Source organism: Pelophylax lessonae (assembly GCF_965119305.1).
Source record: "Pelophylax lessonae genome assembly, chromosome: 4".
Taxonomy (NCBI): domain Eukaryota; kingdom Metazoa; phylum Chordata; class Amphibia; order Anura; family Ranidae; genus Pelophylax; species Pelophylax lessonae.
This window is the reverse complement of record NC_138771.1, coordinates 100138241-100160565: the sequence shown is the minus strand read 5'-3', so window position 1 is coordinate 100160565 and position 22325 is coordinate 100138241. Positions and strand designations below refer to the sequence as shown.

The 22325-nt window shown below is 40.7% G+C and overlaps 1 protein-coding gene across 4 annotated transcripts in view; it reads right to left on the bottom strand.

The window, feature by feature from the left end:
* The window catches only part of TCF12 (transcription factor 12), a 289221-nt gene that overhangs the window by 90631 nt on the left and 176265 nt on the right, over positions 1 to 22325 (bottom strand). For all 4 annotated transcript variants that reach the window (XM_082256686.1, XM_082256687.1, XM_082256688.1 and 1 more), the window contains exons 7-8: positions 12095 to 12230; positions 2607 to 2659 (exon numbers count right to left, since the gene is read on the bottom strand). In XM_082256686.1, coding sequence (XP_082112812.1) covers positions 2607 to 2659; positions 12095 to 12230 — 189 coding nt within the window. The remainder of the gene's footprint in view (positions 1 to 2606; positions 2660 to 12094; positions 12231 to 22325) is intronic.

Sequence of the window (22325 nt, the reverse complement as noted above, 5' to 3'; positions counted from 1 at the left end):
GGAAATCTTGGTCAGCTTGACATGGCACTGCTCCCAAACCATAAGCAACTGGGATACCAAACTTAGGGAGCACCGAGAGGGGACCCAGGACTACACTATCCTTTTTGTGGCTGGCCAGCTTGCCTAGGTAATCTATCATGTCATAGTCCTGGATCCCCTTAACATGCTCCCCAAGCTTGGTGTCCTTATCACATGGTTTGGGAGCAATGCCATGTCAAGCTGACCAAGATTCCCTATGGAGCTAGTGTATTTACATGCATTGAGAAATGAAAAAAGGTATTGCTTCACTTTAAGTACATTTTCGTTTTACATACATGCTCTGGTCCCATTGTGTACTTAAAAGTGGGGTATGCCTGTAATAAAATAACCAGGAAACCAGAACCACATAAAATTTAGTACAATCTTAATATATTTGCTCATTTGATAATGTGTAACCCGACACTGAAAAAAAAAAAAAAAAAAGTATTGGTACTCCGTTTAAAAAAAAAAAATTGGTATCGTGCATCCCAAATTTAATCTTATTATATTATCATTATTAACTCCTAGCAATTCAGAAAAATAGAAGATTTATTAGGCAAACGGCCAACAAAAAGTAAATAACGCATACAGCCAGTTTCCGCATATAGTGAAAAGAACTCATTATTTTGCTTGTGGAAAATGCATATCTCAAATATATTTTTCAGCAGCCGTGAAATAATCTTTAATGCCACCATGTATACAAAATGCATTTCAACATTCTACACAGTGCGTAAGCAATATGTCCAGCTTTCATTGTGGATCAATGGACAGTTTGAGCAGCTGGTGTCTATCTCTGGCAGTGCAGCATTCTCTGTATCTTAAATGTTTCCAATGCTGTACAAATTTCCATGCCTTCATTTTACACATCAAGAACCGCAATGTAAGTAATAATCCAAATTCTGCACTGCAAAATTAATATGAGGAGATGAGAAGTCTGTATATATTTACCCTGTGATACCGCGGTCTCTACTTGGACTACCTTACTCAATACTGATGTAGACCGTGGCATCATCAGAAATTAAATGAGTCTATGCGCTTCCATGCGCTTTCATTTCTAATACAATATTTCTGTTAATCTAGCAGAAATCAGCCGGCTCGGTGTACAGTCTATCCCGAATTAGACACAACAGTTAAAATGTAAATTGCTAAAACTATTTTTAGCTGATGGGAAAGAAAGAAAAAAAAATATTCCTGGCCTAGGGAAAATGATTTGAAGCATTGTGTTCATTTTGTTTATCAAGCAGCTATTCAGCCTCTAGTGGGGCCCAAGTGCTTATGCAAGCAAAAGCTTTTAAGAGAGCCTGCAGCTGCAGTCCTGGCTTCCAGGTAGACTGCAGGTTCGGAGCACAGCTGCCCTGAGCTCTACAAACCATTTTAGCTCCATCTGGAAAGCAAAGTCAGAAACAGATTTCAAACTCAAAATTTTGTCTTAGCAGAAAAAAAAAAACAATATCCAAGCACACAAATACCAGAACTTTGTAATCAAGCCATACCACCAATCCGTGTGCAGTGCTTTTACTCATGCAATTGCGTTACTGACTACAGAGGATGTTACATTCAAATCAAACTGCTCTGAGTTATTACTCATCCAATTGCACCTGCGCCCAAGTGTTAAGTACTGCCAAATAAAAGCCCTCCATCCATTTACACAACAAAGAGATGTACCCCGCAAGGCAGCAGAGCTCTCCCTCTCCCTCCCCTCTCACTTGTTCTGAACTGCAAGAAGGGGGGGGGGGGTGCAGAGCAGAAAGGGAAAAAAAACACAACACTTCCTTCAGTGAGCAGGGATTTTCACTTCACGTGGATTTTAAATGCGGATTCATTTACAAACAATTTTCCTTCTTTAAAGAATAAAGCATATTTAATACCACAAAACACCCCTATAGCAATAGATTATCACAGCCATTAATGATTTTTTTTCTCTCCACCAAAACCCTCGCAACCTTTTTCATCAAAGCCCTTTATTCTCTAAGGATATATTTTCGAGCAAAGAGGGATCAACAAACTAGTTGCTTGAAAGCCTTCCTGATGCTAGGCTGAAGTTAGGAAAGGCTTAATGAAAGCTTTAAAATCCACCAGGGTTTCACACTGAACATCTGACTTGGTGATTTATGCATATTAATAACCTCAGTCCTACTGAGGCAAGCTGAGCCGTACGTGTCCTCCGAATCTTAATGTCTTCAGCTCCATTGGGATTATTACAAATGTAAATTTCGAAGATTCTTGGCTATTAATCTCTGTCTGTCCTCCTGCTCAGCAACATAATGACTAATTAAACATCAAAAGACCTGTACAGGAGATCTTCTTTGACAGCTCCTTGGCCCTGTTCTCCTCCCATGAGAGGAATTCAAATGACAGGGACGAGGGGACCAGAGCATATGACCGTGCTACAAATCACTGCCGCAAATCTAAAGACTAAACATCAAACGTAGGTTGGAACCTAATGAAGCTCTACCATTGATCAAGGCAGCCAGTTTATGGTCACCGTTGAAAACCTGTTTAAAAAATGATTTGTATGACCCCTGTACACAGTTCTATCAGTCTAATTTATTTCCAGTAATCAGATAAACAATGCAGACAGTACTTACAGAAGAAGGCAAGCCAGGAGGAACCTTTCTTATTTTCTTTGTTTGTACAGGATCTGCATGTAGACAAGAAAAATATCTGGATTAGTCTTGGGTTAATCAGCCACGTTTCTTGTATCTTAGGTGGAGATATATGGCAGATTGTTTATTTTTCACTTTAGAAACCCCTAAATAATCATACAAATAATCCTAACACCTTAGTTTTATTCACATCAAGTGTTTTTAGCATAGAAATTTAATTTTCACTCATGAGTACTAATGTTTAACATTCTTATTCTACATTTTTCACACAATATTAAACACCCTCCCTATACGTAAATATTTGCAGATGAAGGAACAAAAATAGCATTTAAAGTGAGTGAAAACCTCAAAGTCTGTATTCATAACACATTTTATCTAGCATCACTTGAGAGGAGAAAGACACTGCGATCCAAGAGATGGAAGGGTTTTGGTTTCAATTTGGAATCGGTTGCTCCTTAATTATAGAACCTGTTGCTGAGCCACAGTTAAACAAGAGTAAAGTCAATGTTTTGCTTGGCAGTTCCACAGCAATACTCTTAATTGTAGACATCACTGTAGTGTCAGCTATGACACCATTTTTCTCAAAAATGTTTGAAACCCTAACACCAATCAAGTGAAGCTATTGGCCTCAGGTGATGCACAGATCAACAAATCCACCCAAATAAGTTGTACATGTTTAGCTGCAGCCATCTCTTCTCTACATCTGTTTAAATTCCAAATTACATAGCTTTTCCAGAGCTTTCAGAGACAGGAATCGGATATCTCACACTGCACAACTCAGAATATCTCAGGCTCTGTAGAAGGGGCTAAGCCTCTAAACGCGCCAGCCATGATCTGTTAAGGACAGTGGGTCCCGACACAGATTGTTCCTGGTATTTGGATTGGATATGCTGTTTTACAACAGTAGACACTTTTTTAATTAACAAAGCCAATATTGAGGATAATGTGCTAGGCCGATGCGCCCTTTGTTTACTTTTCTTGATATCCGAGCATAATCTGAGACCTAAATGGAGGAAAGGGGTGACACTTTCCAAACATCCCCCCCTTTTCCATGGGTTGCAGGAAAAAAATTTGCACAATTCCCCAATCAACACAGACAGGGGTGCTGACAGGGAAATCCCTCCTGCCGAGCCATTGTCTCCTCCTGGCAGGGGAAGCCTTCCAGTCCATGGAGAAGACAGTGACTTTTGATAGCGGCTATAGCAGCCATCAGCGATAATTCCAAGCAAATCCGGCAGGCTGGTTGTACCCAAATGGATCAATCGATCAACTTGGTACATTCAGCCTGCCCATTAACTGTTTGAATTTTAATGGTCCAGCAGGAAGCACCTGAGATTTGAACCGTGTATGGCCAAGTCTAAGTCCAGGGATTTTGTGTGATTAGAGTCAGGTGAATGATTAACCAATTATAACAAGCAGGTGCTAATGATCATCAGCTTCATATGTAGGTTGAAATACAGTCATTAACTGAAACAGAAACAGCTGTGTAGGAGGCTTAAAACTGGGTGATGAACATCCAAATCTGCTATTAAAGTGGGGTACACATTAGTAGAAAATCTGCCGAAAATTCCCGCCCGAGGTGAAATCATCAGATTTTCGGCTAGTGTGTACACAACTTTCAGCAGCCGATCCCGACATTTTCAACGAAAAAAAAACGGAGGGACAAACACCAAAATTTTTCTCGTCCGTCCCCAAACAACCAATTTTCGTTTAATGTGTATGCAGTACGTCCGTGAATAATCGGATACGAAAGGCCGATCTGAAGTTGCTGATGACCCGGAAGTCTAGGAACAAATGTCCCCAAAAAAAAAAAATCGGATGAGAAATTTCGTGAACATTTATGCACTGTCTACTAAAAACGGTTGTGAACGCGAGCATGAGAGAGGAATATCAGAGGATATTTTGTCCGATTTTCGTCAAGTGTTTACGGCCCTTAAGGCGAGGTTATGTAAGACCATTTAATGTCACAGGTCATACACCATGGCAAGACTGAGCACAGCAACAAGACACAGGGTAGTTATACTGCAATAGCAAGGTCTCTCCCAAGCAAAGATTTCAAAGCAGACTGGAGTTCAAGATGTGCTGTTCAAGTTCTTTTGAAGAAGCACAAACAAAACGGGCAATGTTGAGGACTGTAGACACAGTGATCGGTGAAGGGAACTGAATGCAGCAAATGAAAGACACACCATACTTACTTCCCTTCAACATCGAAAGATGACTAGCAGTGCCATCAGCACAGAACTGGCAGAAACCAGTGAGACCCAGATAGACCCATTTACTATCTGGAAAAGTCTGGCCAGAAGCAGTCTCAATGGAAGAATTGCGGCCAAAAAGCCATACCTTCGACATGGAAACAAGGCTAAGCAACTCAACCATGCACAAAAACAGACACTTGGTGCAGAAAAATGGCAGCAGATGCTCTTGGCTGATAAGTCAAAATTTGAAATATTTGGCTGTAGCAAAAGGCAGTTTGTTCCCCGATGGGCTGGAGAGTGATACAATAATGGGTGTCTGCAGGTAACTGAAGCATGGTGATGCACCTTGCCCTCCTTCCTGGGGACTGTAAACAGGTTTGAATAAAACCCCTAAAAACGTTCCGAAGTCGGAATCCGGACAATCACCCCTTGGCTCAGCAAGTCTTGCACTGCCCTAAAGAGAACCCGTAAGCAGTCTGGGGACAGGTGCAAGTTGGAAGGAAAACAACTTTCCGGAGGGTAAGAATGAAACTCGATTCTGTAGCCGGACTGTATGACTTTGTGGACCCACTTGTCCTGTACCAGGGAGGTGCACGGGTCCAGAAACCAGCAAAGACGTCCCTCCACCCCACATACGGGTGAGGGCACCCCTTCATGCTGAAGGAGTCTTCTCCACAGGTCTGGAGAAGCCCTCTTTGCTTGCCAGACCAGGTTAGTTTGGATCCTCCGAAGGATGCCCTGAGGGGTTTTGATCCTGTCTTGAGATCCTGAAGGACAAAAAAAAAACTTATTATGAGCCGAGAAGATTGGATAACGTCTACAACGGGGCTCCTTGCCCTTACTAGCCTGCAGAAGAAACGTACTCTTCCCCCCTATGAGACCCTTAAGGATGTCTTACAGGGAAGCTCCAAACAGGTGATCCCCTAGGAAGGGGAGATTAGATAAGGCCTTCTTAGAAGTCTGGTCCGCAGACCAGCATTTAAGCCAAATAACACGCTTAAGGAGCACTACTGGGACTGACAGCATCGCAATCAGAGAAGCCACATCCAAAGAGGCATCACAGACAAACTGTAGCACCGAGACCAATTGGACCGCCAGCTCAGCAACAGCAGGGAGAAGCTGCTCCCCCTCCAGGTCCCAGCGTAAAAGGCTTGCCCACTCGGTCAGTGTTTGCGACACAAGGGTAATAGTAAAAACTGAACTAGCCACAGTGTACATATGGCGGGCCACAGACTCCGCTTTTCTGTCAGCCTTAACACTCCTCAACCGGAATCATGGTTGCTTTGTTTACCTAGAAACCGGAGAGTTCAACACCGGTGGGACAGTCCAATTTTAAACAGGGAGCAACAATTTTGTCAAATTAAGCAGGAAAGGGGAACACCCTTGCCGCTCTGGGGGGCTTGTGGGTGCCAAAACGAACCAACGCCTCCGATATGGCATAAGCCGCATCCTCCATTTTTAAAGTCTCACGCACAAAAAGTGCATCCACTAGCGCCTTTTCATGCGCGGCTACATGAGCAGAGGAATCATCCTCACTATCTCAGAAATCAGGGTGTGTGGACACAGACCCAATAGGGTGACTCGCGTCCATGGCGGCTGAATCAGATTTAGGCAAGTGAAAACGGGGGATGTTTTTTGCTAGCCCGTTTCCCCAGAACCAAATCCACTTTTGACACCAAAGACTCCAGGACTGCCGTCAGTGCAGTAAGGGATTGTTGGGACCTAGAGGGCCCAGCAGCCTCTGAGAGGGGATCAGGTAGGGAAATGTGCTCCAGGGTGAAAATTGGGGCACACAAAAAACACTGCTAGAGACACCCCCACCACACTGGCACCACCACAGGTCGCCAGGCACAGAGCACCAACCAATCCTATAGCAGAGAGGGAGAAGACCCCACCAGACTCACCACCCAACGATAAGGCACCGCAGCAAAAGGCTATCTGCACACACACACATGCGGTGATCAGGAAGAGAAAGATCCAGTCAGCACCAGGGGATAAGAAAAGGCTCCTACAGCCCATATATGCTTCACAGTCATGGCCGCCGCTATTAGCAATGAGAAACCACTAGAAAATGGCCACCGAAGCATCACAAACATGGCTGCTGAATCTACAGCACACAGGCCACAAGAAAATGGTGGCACCATGCGGCTCTCGGGGGCCCAGGAGGGGTCCCAAGAGCCCCGACAACGACACCAGCAGGGAAAAAAAAATTTGAGGGGCAAAACTCTGCTACATTTCATGTATTTAACAAGTGAGAGATAGGAAAAGATGAAATAACATTAGTAAAACCAATGCTACAACAGGCAGAAAAACTGTCTGGTTTAAAAATATCTTGAGGGTCCATTCACATTTGAGTGCATTCTTTTAGTGTGTACTTTGAGAGTTTTTATTTTGGAAGTGATGACGACATCACTGGACTAAATACAAGAATGAACACACGTGGACACATTAATTGTACTTTATATCTATTGATGTGATTGTGTATGAATTGATTGGAGATATTAATTGGTGGGATTTTAATTCTACTGTATTGTGGTTGTTATATATTTGCACAGGTTAGGGATACATATTTAAAGGGGTAGCACAGCATATTTTGTCAATAGTTTTAACCAGAAATTATTTACATTCATATCAATTTTGGCACTTAGCACAGAGTTGAAATTATGTATAATTCTATTTCAATAGGCCCTCAATAAATGTCCACCCATGGGTCAGTGCACAGCACGGCATCGTGTGTTTGTTCATTATGCGTGTCTTGTGTTGCTGGTGTGTCTGTTTAGGCCATGTATGCATTTCGGGGTGCACACACACATTTTATGATTACAGTGTGCCATACTGCACATCATACCATGAGCTATAAAGTGTGCCAAGGTAGTCTGAATGCCATTCAGTCGTAAACTGAGCAATCTCCTGATCAACACATAATTCTATTGTATTTTTTCCCTCAGCTTATTAGAGGACTAATTCAGACACACTAAAAGATTTCACAATGCAACATTCTAGACTTAGTAGTTGTGTTCTTCCTCATAATTTAAACTGGATGACATTTTTCAGAGTCTAAAACACACAGAGCTCTCTGAGTAATGTTTAATAGCAGCTCACCTTTAAGCCAAACCTGATTATATAATATTCTTTCTACAGACCCTATTAATATGAATGACCTTACATGTATTATCTCTAAGCTTTCTTTTTTTTCTTGCTCTCAAAACAAGGACAGTGATTTAACCACTGCCTTTATTTTAAAGCAGTGAAACATTTAGTACATCAAAGAATTTAAATATACATTCTCTACTATTTTAACCCATTTATTTTAGACATGACAGTGAACTATTTAGATCCAAAACAATATGATTCCCCCCCACCTATTTAACAGTAAATATGGGTAGCACTCTGAAGCAAATCAAGCAGTTGCCTAGATCCAAAATTACTTTTCTCTATAACTTTGTGACACCTCAGTGCTGCAAATGCGTGCAAAGGGGTTGTTTAAAGCATATGTTCACCTTTCTGAACATGTTAGATCCGTATTTACGGTGTAACATGTTCAGCATCTGATCCTAATCCAACCTCTGACAGTGGACGGGGGATCCTCTCCCCGTGCCAGCTGTCACAATTTGAAAACAGAGTGGCCATGGGGGTCTCTGCCCACACAGCGGTGTCAATTATTTAGAGTTCTGTGAATAAAATAGCAAGTACTGTCTTTTTCACTGCAGCAGAACGCTTGTAGTTCTCAATGAGTTGCAAGGGCGCTGCTGTTCATTACTCTTCCTTCTTTCCAGTAACCGTCTGCCCAGATGGAAGGTACAGGAGCCTAATGCTGGCCATACACTATACGAAAAATCGTTCAAACTCATTTTCGAAAAACGAACACTTGGCCATGAGAGCAGACGATCGTGCCATCATGTAATGACAATAAATCGTCCAATGGACATAAATTAATCATTTTTTTTGTTAGATTTTTCACATATACCTAGTGCAAACAGTTTGGACGAAAAAAAAAAAAATTAACCTTGCAATTTATCGTTTGTTCGGCAGAAAATTTCCAAACTTGTCCTTCGTTTTTTTGGTTTAAAAAGGTCACAACCGATTACCGATTTGTGTCCATTAACTGGTAGAAAAATGAATAAACTGTCCAAATGATCGAATTTTGGCCGATTTTACATAAAGTGTATGGCCACCATAAAACTGCACCCGCGGTCTTTTGATCACAGGTGCAATGCTCTCCAGGCTTGTTAAAAAAAAAAATGCCCTTTTTTTTTTTCTTTTAAAAAGCAACTTGTCCTTTAAATTGGAGAAAAGAATCATCGCTCACTGCTTTAAGATATTTTCTAAAAGGTTGGAAATCTTTGCAAACAACAACAAGCTCACTATTTGATTGTAGTTTTTATAGTAGTTATTACAGGTCACTGCAAAAACTTATAGCAATATGGCAACCTGGGGGGCATTCTGTAAAACAATGGTGTATGGAATGTCCCCAGATGTGTCATTTCCTGCTTGTGCGATTGGCTTACTGATTATCTTTAGGTGTTTGTAACAAGTAAAAGTTTAGGTGTCCCCTACAATAGGAATTCAAAATTTAGTGTGATACTCCCTATGTGTTAACTACTACTAAAGGGATGCAGACGCTGCAGCTTTTCTCATCAGAACACTGAGATTTTAACAGATGGTTATAATGAACAGACCTTCCCCATTGAGGAATTAAGTTTAGAAAAGAATACAAACTGCTTTTTTATACAGAACAGAAAAAGGATAGAAATCTGCCGCAGGTCTTGTGTTGCACTTTTAAAGCACAGAGCACAATTTTTTTTTTAACTTTATTGAAATTTCACTAATTTCTCACAGCAAAAAACAAAGCTGTGGGTGAGCTGCGGTGTGGGACAGAAAAATGCAGACAGGTTGCAGATCTCTGCTCCACAACTTACACACAGGCTGCATTCAAGTGTGAACAGGGCACATAGCAAACAACTGTTTCCTTATGGAGATTGGCATTTTTTTCTAGTGAAGAAAAGGGCAGGCCACCGCACAAGTGTAAACAAGTCCTAAAAGAGGATGCTGCCAACTTAAATCATTCAGTAATGTGTTAAAATTACTCACAACTGCAGGATAAATCTTTAAACCAACAGAAATAAAATCACTAGTAGCTAGTTACACACTTATTCACCAGCCTCCACTGGCCAGGTATTCTAAGGCTGCATTCACACCAGAGATTTAGGCATTGTAGTGGCTGTGAGCACCTGGGTGCGACTGCCAACCCTGTCCACTACAATGACAGGTCAGTGGTGCACGCCGCAGCTATTTACGGCTACCTGCAAAGCCAGCGATTCTTCTGGTGACTTGAGGCTGGATGCACACAAAGTGTGTACTAAAGCTCCTAACGAGGTGGTTAGAAGCACACAAAGTGCATCCAGCAGAGATCACTGCAGGTAATCACTGGCTGTGTGGAAGGCTGTGAATAACTGCAGCCGCTGGCGACCTGTCATTATAGGTGGCCATACCTAGACACTCACAGCTGCAGCAGGAATCTAAAGATTTATGCTGCTGCAATTCGTACCAGCCTTAACCGCTTGCCGACTGCGCACAGTATATTTACTGCGGCAGTCGGCCCCGGCCAGGCAGAGTGACGTAGGTCTACGTCGCTCGCCTGTCACTCCTTCCAGAGCCAATAGCGGGCGGCTCGTTCACGGAGGAGTGCGGGAGTGTGACTGGCGGACCCGATGTCCGCCGGTCACACTACGATCGCCGCTACAGCGGGAGAAAGACAGAAAGACAGAGCGGCTTGTGTAAACAAGCCACCTGTCAGTTCTCCCTGTGTAAAAGTGAAGATCAAACAGTTCTACAAAAGTGTCAAAAATGTCAGTCAAGGGTCCGATCTGTCCGCCGCAATGTCGCAGTACCGCAAAAAAAATCGCAGATCGCCGCCATTACTCGTTAAAAAAAAAAACACCAAAAATGACAAAAATCTTTCCCTTTGTTAGTAAACGCGATAACTTTTGCGCAAACCAATCAAAATACGCTTTTTGCGATTTTTTTTACCAAACATAGGTAGCGTAAAACAAATTGGCCGAAAATTTTAAAAAATTTTGATTTTTACATTTTTTTTTGGGGGAATTTCATATAAAAAAAAGTGAAAAATATTGTTGTTTTTGCAAAAATTACGCTCTTTTTTTGTTTATAGCGCGTGATCAAAAAATCGCACAGGTGATCAAATACCACCAAAAGAAAGCTCTGTTTGTGGGAAAAAAAGGACGTGAAATTCGTTTAGGTACAGCGTCGCACGACCGCGCGATTGTCCGTTAAAGTCACGCAGTAAAAAATCGCAAAATTACCCCTGGTCTTTTAGCAGGAAAATCCTCCGGTGGTAAAGTGGTTAAATCACCAATGTGAATGTAGCCTAAGTGGTCTTCAATGATGCTAATTGATATCACTGGGTGTCAACTCAAATTTCAATTATAGTCACTAAACCTCCTCTATCTGGGGTATTAGAGCTACTATGTAGAGGAGCATGAGATTAAAATATATTTTTTCTTCTACAGTATTTATATATATATATATATAAAAAACTATTATATATAAATATATATATATATATATATACACATATATATATATATATATATTTATATTTTTTACCATTGTACAGCAAGTCTTACTTAACAAAGACACCTAGGTTTTAGGTTGGAACAGCACCTTAGGGCACCGAACAAATCTGGCCATTTCGCTTCATCGAATGTTCGATAATATTCACCTAATTTTTATTGCATTTTTAGGTTTCGTTTTTTTACAAAAAAAGCAAAGGCATTATCATAGATATAAATTTTTAGCAAGCCATCATAAGCAAACAGATGGAAAAGTTGAGGGTTTGTAATCTGCCACAGTTGATTCAGCTTGCCTTTATTTTCTACAATTTTTTGTAAAACTTATTTTATGCCCCCCAAAACCTTATTAGTAGCTAACTGCAGTGCTGTGCATTTTAAATCACCCCCAAAGCACTGCAGTGCACCACAACTCATTATTACACACCACTGTGCTGTGCTGTGCTGTGCTGCACAACAAGAACAGCAAATGTGACTGGGTCCCTAGTCAGGATTTATACTGTTGTGTTGTGTTAACCATGTACTACCACAACATGCAGCAGGGCACATTATGCATGTTAGAGTGTCGATTATGAATGGCACTCTAATTATAACTCGGCATCCAAGAAACAAAAAAAGTGTTGCTATGTAAAACCCATTTTTACTCGGCACAATTTCAATAATAAAAAGTATAAATTTTACCAACCCAGAGCGGGTGTATCCTGCAAGGGCCTTCGGCGTGAACTTGATGCGGAGAATGGATAATATGGGCTTCCTGGTTTTCCTGAGTTTGGAAGCTGCCCTGAACTCCCAAGTCCAATATCTGTTCGAATCAGGCTAGTCTGAAAAGCACAAAGAAGAGGATTGTTCACAATTTGCAGTGCTCTATCAAGGTGTAAATTAAAGTACACACACAGATCATCTTAACAATTAGGACAGCCATTATATATCTATATATCAGAAAGCTGCAATTATACACTGCAGGTTTTGAACCAACAAATCAAAAGTATTAAGTCTTTCATGGGTGAGAACTGGCCATTTTGCTCTGGTATTTATAAAAAGCATTGAATGCTGTGGTCCTTAACCCAAACTGGTTTTGGAATCTATCCCTAGTTTTATGAAAAAAAGAGGAGGGGACTGGGGGGGGGGGGGGTAGTTGGATTGGGACATTGCGATACCAGGCACCAAGAAAAATAAAGAAAAGAAAATGAAAAAAAAGTGTATATAGGATAATCACAAAAGGTATAATTTAAAATTACAATTTTTATTTAAATTAGTGAATAAAAAAAAACACTTGGAACATGGGTGACCAAAAAGGTTATAAATTTTACAAAGCAGATAGTCGTTAGAGAAAAGCAACATGCTTTAAGGTATTGATCATGGTACAACAATGCATAGAGTTGTACACTTTTGTTGGCTCCATGGAACCAACAAAAGAGTACGGTCTATGTATTGTTTTACCGTGATCAATACCTTATAGCGGTGTTTCTCAACCTTTTTTAAATCAAGGCACCCTTTAAAATGATAGACAATCTCAAGGCACCCTTTAAAATTATGGACAGTCTGGAGGCACCCCATTCTAAAATGCAATAAATATTATAATATATTTACATAATGCAGCAACATCCACACATAGGACACCCAACGTTAGAGGTTATTTATTCTTCCAAAGCAAATACACTTTGCACACTGGTACTGACTAGTATTCCAATGTTTCTCTTCTCCATCAATTTTTCTCTATCAATCAGCTAATGTCACCCCAGTGCTGAGGAAGAGGGGCACAGGAGAGTAGAACAAGGATGCTGTTGAGGCAACATACATCCTTCTTATTAATTGAGGACGTCATTGGTTGTTAAGATGTCAGTGTCTAGAAAGTCATAATGGTGCATAATGGAAACCCGAGGCTTTGTGTAACTAAAATACAGGCTTCATCCATCTGCCTGCTTGTATACAATTTTTGATCAATTTTTAGACATTTTGCCAAGGCACCCCTGAAGAAACCCCAAGGCACCCCAGTGTGCCTGGGCACCCTGGTTGAAAAAGGCTGCCTTATAGCATGTTGCATTTTTAACTGACTGTTTTGTAAAATGTTAACATTTTTTTTGTCACCCATGTTCCAGGTGACCTTTTGTTCTCCAGTTTAAATATAAATTGTAATTTTACCTTATACCTTCGTGATTATATTATATATACTATTTTCATTTTCTTTATTTGTTTTTTCATGGTGCCTGGTATCGCAAAGTCCAAGTCCAATTTCCCACCAGTCCCCTCCCCTTGTGGGATTTTTTTCATGGATAAAGCATTTTATTTTGCATTGCCTTTTGAGTCAAAGCATTTGTAAACCTAAAAACAAGAAATTCATTCATATTGCAATGTACGAATCTTTGGATGTGGTTGCATTTTGCTTTCTTTTCAGGCCTTTCCCTTTTTTTTACCTGGAAATTCTGTGAATAACACTCTTTTTGTCCCTTCATGTCTGCACTAATTTCTCCATTATATCAATGGGGGCAGCCATGGTTGTCAAACAGGCTGTGCATCAAACAAGTCTGCCTTTGTTCATCTCTATTACATGGTAGTTGGAGAGAATTAATAGTCTACACAAAGATATGGTTCTTTGTGCTTTCATTAAGTTAACAGAAGTAAGAAGGATGATGCATTTCTCTCATAATTACCAGGTATATTTTTTTACTTGCTGAAAACGTTCTTGCAAGTGAAAACTAATGCAGCCACCACACCTAAGGCCTGGTAAGCTGCAGCCAGCATACCATTTCTTATTTTTAAGTTTGAACAAGCCTTAATACCCTGGAGTAGCTGGCAGAAAAAAAACTCGAACTGCAGAAATTTATTTTATAATTGATAGTAGAGCTGCACGATTAATGATTAAAAAATCTGCATGTCCTTGATTCTTACAGAGCTCTTCTCTGCTCAATCACAGTTGTCAAAAAGAGCCTACAGCAAATGTTTATCAACCTTGTTAAGGCTGCTAGATAACTATAAACACAATGTTTTTCAATGTATAATTTCTTTCTTTTAGATGAAAGGATTGAACTTCCATCTGTTAAGGCAGTTTAACCTCTTAAAGACCAAGCCTTTTCTGACAATTGTTGTTTTGTTGTTTACAGTTTAAAATCAGTATTTATTGCTAGAAAATTACTTAGAACCCCTATAAGAGCCGGTTCACACTACTAAGACTTGGGACGCGACTTGTGTGCCCTAAAGTCGCTCCAAGTCTCTTGTCATTACACATTCAATGTAAATGAATGAGAGCCGTCTTAATATGCACTACTGAAGTCGCTCCAGGGCGACCTCTATCTGACTTGTGCACATAGACTTCAATGGGAGTCGCCTCGAAGGCGGAGCCTTATTTATTTTCAAGCGACTGATCAGACTTTCCAGAAAGAAGAAAAAGATTAGCCAGGCATTCCCCACAGACAAATTCGCCTATCATTTAAGTCTCTTACAAGTCTCTTGCAAGTGTCTTACACGTCTCTGCTAAAAAGTCACTCCTTCATGGGGCGACTTTCTGGTCGTGGTAGTGTGAACCGGCTCTAAACATAACATATTTTAGCAGAGACCCTAGAGAACAAAATGGCAATCTTTGCAGTCTTTTATGTCACACTGTATTTGCGCAGAAGTCTTTCAAACATAGTTTTTTGGGAAAAAAATACACTTACATGAATTTTAAAAATACTAAACAGTAAAGTTAGCTCAATTTTTTTTGTAAAATATGATGTTACGCTGAGAATCGTGATCTTTATTCTGCAAAAAAATTGTGATTCTCATTTAATCCAGAATCGTCCAGCTCTAGTTGATAGAGCAGTTTTGTAAAGATAAAAAATATTACTCAATAGTCACTTTTTAGGAACGAACGATTCAGTGTTTTAACCACTTAACGACCAGCCACGTAGATTTACGTCGGCTGACTTTGAGTGGTTATACCGGGATGATGCCTCTAGCTAGAGGCATCATCCCGGTACCGTTGTTTGAAGCCGATGGTCGGCTTTCTGTCGGTAACGATCGATGCGGCTCGGGAGCCACTCGATCGTTACCCGGGGGGGGCGGGAGGGGACGTCCCCCCCCCCTCCGGCCGCCTTCCGCGGCTTTGCTCGGGGCTCCCATCCCACCGGGAGCCCCGAGCACCCAGCCGGCGCGTCCGCCGGCTGGATGGAGTCCCGATGAATGCCGGAAACGGCATCGATCGGGTCTCCGATGACGTAACCCGGAGGCGGCGTCCATGACGTCACATCCGGGTTACTGTGCTGCAAAAGGCGGCAGATTTGAAAAACGGCTGTATGCAAAAATGCCGTTTTTGGCGTTTTGCATACATGGAAGTGTAGTGGAGGGGTCTAGGGTCTTTTAGACCCTCGATCCCTCCATAAAGTGTACCTGTCACACATATTGGTGTCACAAGGGATGTTTACATTGCTTGTGACAGCAATAAAAGTGATCAGATTTTTTTTTTTTTTTTTTAAAAACTGTAATAAAGTTAAAAAAAAAGAAAAAATAAATAGGAAAAAAAAAAAATTTAGCCGCCACCATTAGCTCACGCACAAAAAAAACGTATACGCAAGTCGAGCCGCAAATGAAATCGCTGTTCAAACCACACATGTGAGGTATCGCCGCGATCGCCAGAGCGTGGGCAATAATTTAAAAAAAAGAGCTACACTCTAACTCTAAACTGGTAACCGTTAAATAAATTTAAAGCGTTGCAGATTGAGATCTCTATTGACCGTAGTTTGTCGCCATCCCACGGGGGGCGCAATTTTAAACCGTAACATGTTTGGTATCTATTTACTCGGCGTGACATCATCTTTCACAATATACAAAAAAAATGGGCTAACTTTACTGTTTAGTATTTTTTAAATGCAGTGAAATGTGATTTTTCAAATTTTTTCCAAAAAAATGGCGTTTTAAAGACCGCTGCGAAAATACTGCGTGACAAAAATTTTTGCAATGACCGACATTTTATTCTCCAGAGTCTTTGCTAAAAAAATATATATAATGTTTGGGGGTTCTAAGTAGTTTTCTAGGAAAAAATACTGGTTTTAACTTGTGAACAAAAAGTGTCCGAAATAGGGCTGGGGGTAAAGTGGTTAATAAGGGTATCAACAAATTTCTTCATGTTTGTATAATGGTAAACCCTTTATTTTTATTTTTAAAGTGAAAATGCAGTAACTTGATTTTTGATAGGTAGGAAGAAAGGGAGATAAAAATAGCTACCTGTCTACAGATAGTGTATACTTATCTATGTCTAAAGGGCAATCCATAATTGTTCATCATATACACAGACCCTGCTCTGCAGTGCTACAGAAGGGTAGTGCTTTACAATAAATTCCTATGAGGCCGTCAAGCCACTGAAAATAATATATACATATATACAAAATATAAATTTGTTCTTTTATTAAACTAAAAGATACCTGTACAGTTGCAGTGGAGTGCCATGGTAGTAATTGATTCTTCCTGTCAGTGTATCTGTGTACATCCCGTACAGGCAAGAAGATACACTGACAGATCTCCAGGAGACCTGAATGGCACCAGAGATCTGCTGATCACTGGTGTAATGCTTTACAGGCTCCAAATAAATGAATGCACTTTTTTAACCTGCAAAAAAATGTGCATTTATACATTTTTTTTAAAAAGGGAACTTATCCTTTAAGGAAGCAGTGAATAGTCTTTTGCGATAAACAAAAAAAAGGCCATGAATGCACATGCAGAATAAAACCCAACATCTTTACTTGCTATTACCTATAATCAACAGTATGATAAAAAAATAAAAATAAAAAATAAGGTACAAAATGTTCATGTATTTATCAGTTTATATTATATAAATACATGAAGAACCTAAGCGACACAAAGCTCTGGAAGAATAATCCTCTATGAAGGATAGATTACTGCTGACAGAATACAGAACACTCAATTCCTAGGGGGGATTCTGCCCTGCCTTAGTAAATTGCCTAAATCACTATGACACCTGTCAAAGTCCCCACTCCTAAGCTGATGTCTTCTAGTGGACAAGACTAGACTGGACTGTTAGGCCCCTTTCACACATGCTGTCCGTTTGTCCGTTTTTCATCCATCCGTTGACGGATGAAAAACGGACATCAATGCATCTCTATGTAAAAACGGATGACAACTGATGATCATCAGTTAACATCCGTTTTCATCCACTTCCGTCAATGTCCGTTTTTTTGAACGGATGAATGCCCTATTTTTCATCCGTCAAAAAAACGGATCGGACGAACAAACGGATGACAACGGATAAAAAACGGATGTCAACTGATGACAACGGATGAAAAACTGATGTCAACTGACGACAACGGATGAAAAACGGATGAAAAACGGATGAAAAACGGATGAAAAACGGATAACAACTGACGAAAAACGGATGAAAAACGGATGAAAAATGGATGAAAAACTGATACATTTGACGTGACTGAACTGATGAACTGAACGGACCGTATGTGTGAAAGGGGCCTTACTAAGAGCTAAAAAGACGGACAAGTGAAAGGGGTTTTACCAAAGGATTGACTACAAAAATACATTTTTAATTGTGAACTCACGCTTAACTGCATGTTTATTATAAAACAACAACAGGTTTTCCACATATACAAACTTAGAAAAAAAAAATCTGAAGGACAATGGTATTTACCAGTACTATAACAAAACCAGAAAAGAGAATCACACAGAAACCACAAGTCATATTGCATTCTGGAATAAAGCTTTAACAACTATATATTAGTGTACATAAAATTACACAGCAACTATTTCTTTCTTACGTATAATCAGAGGTGTATCTGCAGGTCAAGAGCCATTTCAGTGTATAACCTAAAAGGTATAAATGTATGTTGAGCCCCCTGCACTAAGGTTGACGCTTTTTACGAACGCATCTTCTGAGGCCAAATGTACAAATGGTTATGTGACCCGCATTTCTAATAGTAAACACATTATTCCTAAACAAGTGTAAAGCTGGTCCTACACATACAGATTCCTCCAGCCATGCTACACCGCGCAAATGAATAAAACTCCTGCCACAGCCATTGCCAGCCCCACCAGCTATCAAAATACCCCAACAGTGGCTGCATTTGAGTCGAAAATCAAAATTTGAACAGTGAATGGCCAACTTAAAGTCTTTAGACTGAAACTACTTATGTTAAACCTTATGGAAGTCCGTTGAAATACTAAAAAGTGTTTAACTGAACTTCAATCAAATAAATAGAGTGACAGAAAGTGATGAGAACATTGTGAAGAGAAATCCAATATTTTACAGTGACCACTATAGAATAGAGGGGAAATCTTCCAATGGTAACACCTATGCTCAGGGACACACAGAGGGAATGCCTATTGCGCCTCTGGAACATGAAGTCAGTGCAAACCAGTCACACAAGACATAGAAAAAATATATATATAATTTTTTTTTTCTAATACATTTATATTCGGGCTCATTATATTGCAGGTCACCAGTCCTTATATGAGATAAGCATTTTTGGGTTTCTTTTTCCTTTATTGTCACCTAGTACCTGTCATAGGGTCAACCTTCATACATACTGTATATACATCATATTACCAAAAGTATTGGGACACCTGCCTTTGCACGCACATGAACTTTAATGGCATCCAAGCGCACAAAGCAAGGTCCATAAAGAAATGGATGAGCGCATTTGGGGTGGAGGAACTTGATTGGCCTGCGCAGAGCCCCGACCTCAACCCCATTTCTTCTTCCCAAAAAAAAAAGGAGTTAACCTTTAAAGAGGAAGTAAATCCTCCTCTACAACTTGTACCTATAGGTAAGCCTATATTAAGGCTTACCTATAGGTACTGTAAATATCTCCTAAACATGTACCGTTTAGGAGATATTTACTTTGCATGCAGCCAGTGACATCACTGGTGCATGCGCTCTGAAGGAACGGCCGCTCGTGCCGTTCCACCAGAGCCCCGTGCTGTTACCGTTGACTCCCGCGCGCATGCGCGGGAATGACGTCATCGCGGCTCCAGCCAATCAGATGGCCGGATGCCGCAAACCCGGAAGAAGGGAGACAGAACATGTCGCCCATGGACAGGTAAGGCACTGTGGGTCTTCGTTCTTAGGTAAGTATTTCATAATGAGCTAGTATGCAATGCATACTAGCTCATTATGTGTTTTTCTTTCAGGTGTTCCTTTGTAAAAAAAAAAAAAAAAAGAACAGAGGTTTACAACCTCTTTAAATATAAAAAGGACAATGTACTACTGATATTTTACCAAGAAAAAACAAAACAAACAAAACTTTAGGGAAAACCCATTTGTATTATCTTGCTTGAGAGCTTGAGCCGTGTACAAACTGTCAAGTACATTTTCTACACTGCCAAGGTCTGCAGTCTTTTCAAAGACCAAAATCAATGCTATTAATCCATTCTAGTGATTTATTTGCTCATTTAAGCCAACTAAGAGATATTATTGATTATAACTGATCCTGACTTCAGGGCTCCTACAGGAAAGAATATATAGATACCCAGGAGATTGTGCTTTCTGTGAACAATGTAATTAGCATATTACTACCCATATGTCCAAAGTAACAAATCAGAAAAGAAATATAGAACCATTTGAAAGTTGGTTGTTGGTTTAAAGTGATTTTAAGGCCTCTTTCACACGGGGCGGATCAGTTTGACAGACTCCATTTGCTCGGCGGGGATCGCTCCACCGATGATAGGTCTATCTCCGCTCACTGTGAGTCCCGCTCTCCTCTATGGGGAGATCAGATGAAAACGGACCGCCTGTCTATTTTCATCCAATCCCATCCGATCTGCCAGAAGGATGGGGAATAGGTCCACCATCTATCTGGATTTGGTGGACAGGATCAGATCTGGTAGCAGCGGGTGAGCAGTGGGTGTATGTGTTCGCTAGAGCTGCAAGAATAGTCCGTAAAAAAAAAAAAAAAAAAAAAAAAATCGCAATCTCGATTCAACCCCCATCACGATCTTAAAACGCCATTTCCTGGATTTATACAGAGCTGTTCTCTGCTCATTCACAGTTGTCAAAGAAAAAACAATGCTTACCAACATTGCTAAGGCTGCAAGATAACTATAAAAACAATGCTTTACAATGCATCATTTCGTTCTTTTAGATTAAAGGAATGAATGGCCGCCTGTAAGGCCCCTTTCACATGGGGGAGGGGGGGCAGCTCATCAGACTCCGCTAGCTCAGTGGGGATCGCTCTGTTGATCCCTGCTGAGCAGGCGGATGACAGGTCTGTCTCTGCTTACTGCAGAGATGGACCTGTCTGAGTCCCGCTTTCCTCTATGGGGAGATCGGATGAAAAACGGGACAGCATGTCCATTTTCATACAATCCCATCTGTTTCAACCCGCTAGACAGGTGGTGAATGTATCGCCATCCATCTGATTTAAGCGGATCTTGTGGAATCAGACAGACACATCTCCGCTGACATCCGCCTCTCCATAGAGGAGACTAGGAGCGCAATCAAACAGGCGGACCTGATCGGTCCGATCGTGTGAAATGGGCCCAAGTGAGGGCAGTTTAACCTCTTAAAGACTAAGCCCTTTTCTGACACTTGTTTACAAGTTAAAATCAGTATTTTTTGCTAGAAAATTACTTAGAACCCCCAAACAATATATATTTTATTTTTTTTAGCAGAGACCCTAGAGAATAAAATAGTGGTCGTTGCAATATTTTAGGTCACGCTGTATTTGCGCAGCAGTCTTTCAAACCCAATTTTTAAGGAAAAAAAAAAAAACACTTTAATGAATTAAAAAATAAATAAATGAACAGTTAAAATTAGCCCAATTTTTTTGTATAATGGGAAAGATGAGGTTACGCCGAGAATCGTGATCTTTATTCTAAGCAAAAAAATAGTGATTCTCATTTTATGCAGAATTGTGCAGCTCTAGTGTCCGCTGACATCCGCCGCTCCATATGGGGGAATGGATGGTCCGATCAGGTCCGCCTCTAAAACTGATCAGCGCATCAACCGGATTGGACAGCCCATGTGAAAGGGGCCTATAGGCACCAAGTTTTTTTTTCTTAATGCATTCTAATGCACAAGCCTTCGGTGTCACTTTAATTAATGTGGGACATGGTAGCTAAGCTTTCTTTCTGGAGTGGAAAGGTTATGCTCTCTGTCCGGTTTCTGTGTCTTTTCGGAGAGATTTTTCCTCATCTGGAGATACAAGAGTAAAGTGGGATAAACACTAAAAGAAAATCAGGTGAACCACCGTCCGATTTTTCTCTACGTTTTTACAGCAAGTGGGAATCAAGGAAAGAAATAATGTACAAATATTTTCGTGCGACAAAGGCTTTTTTTTTTTTTTTGGCTTCTGATCATGCGCAGTCTTTTGTTTCTAATTTTTCTTGTACGAAAATGGTACACATTAAACGAAAAATTGTTCATTCTGTTCCTGTAGAAGAAACATTTTGGAGCTTGTCCCTTCGGACATTTTCGTTCAAAAGGTCGGAATCTGCTGTCGAAAGCTGTGTACACACTATCCGAAAATCGCATGATCGTTCCTCAGATGAAAATGCCGCCCCAATTTTATTATAGTGTGTATGAGCCCTAAAGCAGGCGATACAGGAGGATGAACGAATCCCCAGCTATGGGTATCGTATTCAGTGGCTATCTGACAGGATGCAGCAGCTGTTTGGATGAAAATTTTCTGCAAGGTGACTTTGATTTTTTTAATGATCGATCCGCCGATCGCCCGCTGAGCAGGCGGATGGCAGCTGTGTCTCCGCGTTGTGTGCGGAGACAGAGCTGTCAAGTCCCGCTGTTCTCTATGGGGGAATCGGATGGGAACGGATCGTCTGTCTGTTCTCATCCGATCCGCTGGACAGATGGAAAATAGGGTTTACATCTGTCCATATTTGACGGATCAGATGTCAGCGGACATGTCTCATGCCCCATAAAGATGCACGGGGGAACCGTTCAGATCTGCCAAAAAAACGGATAG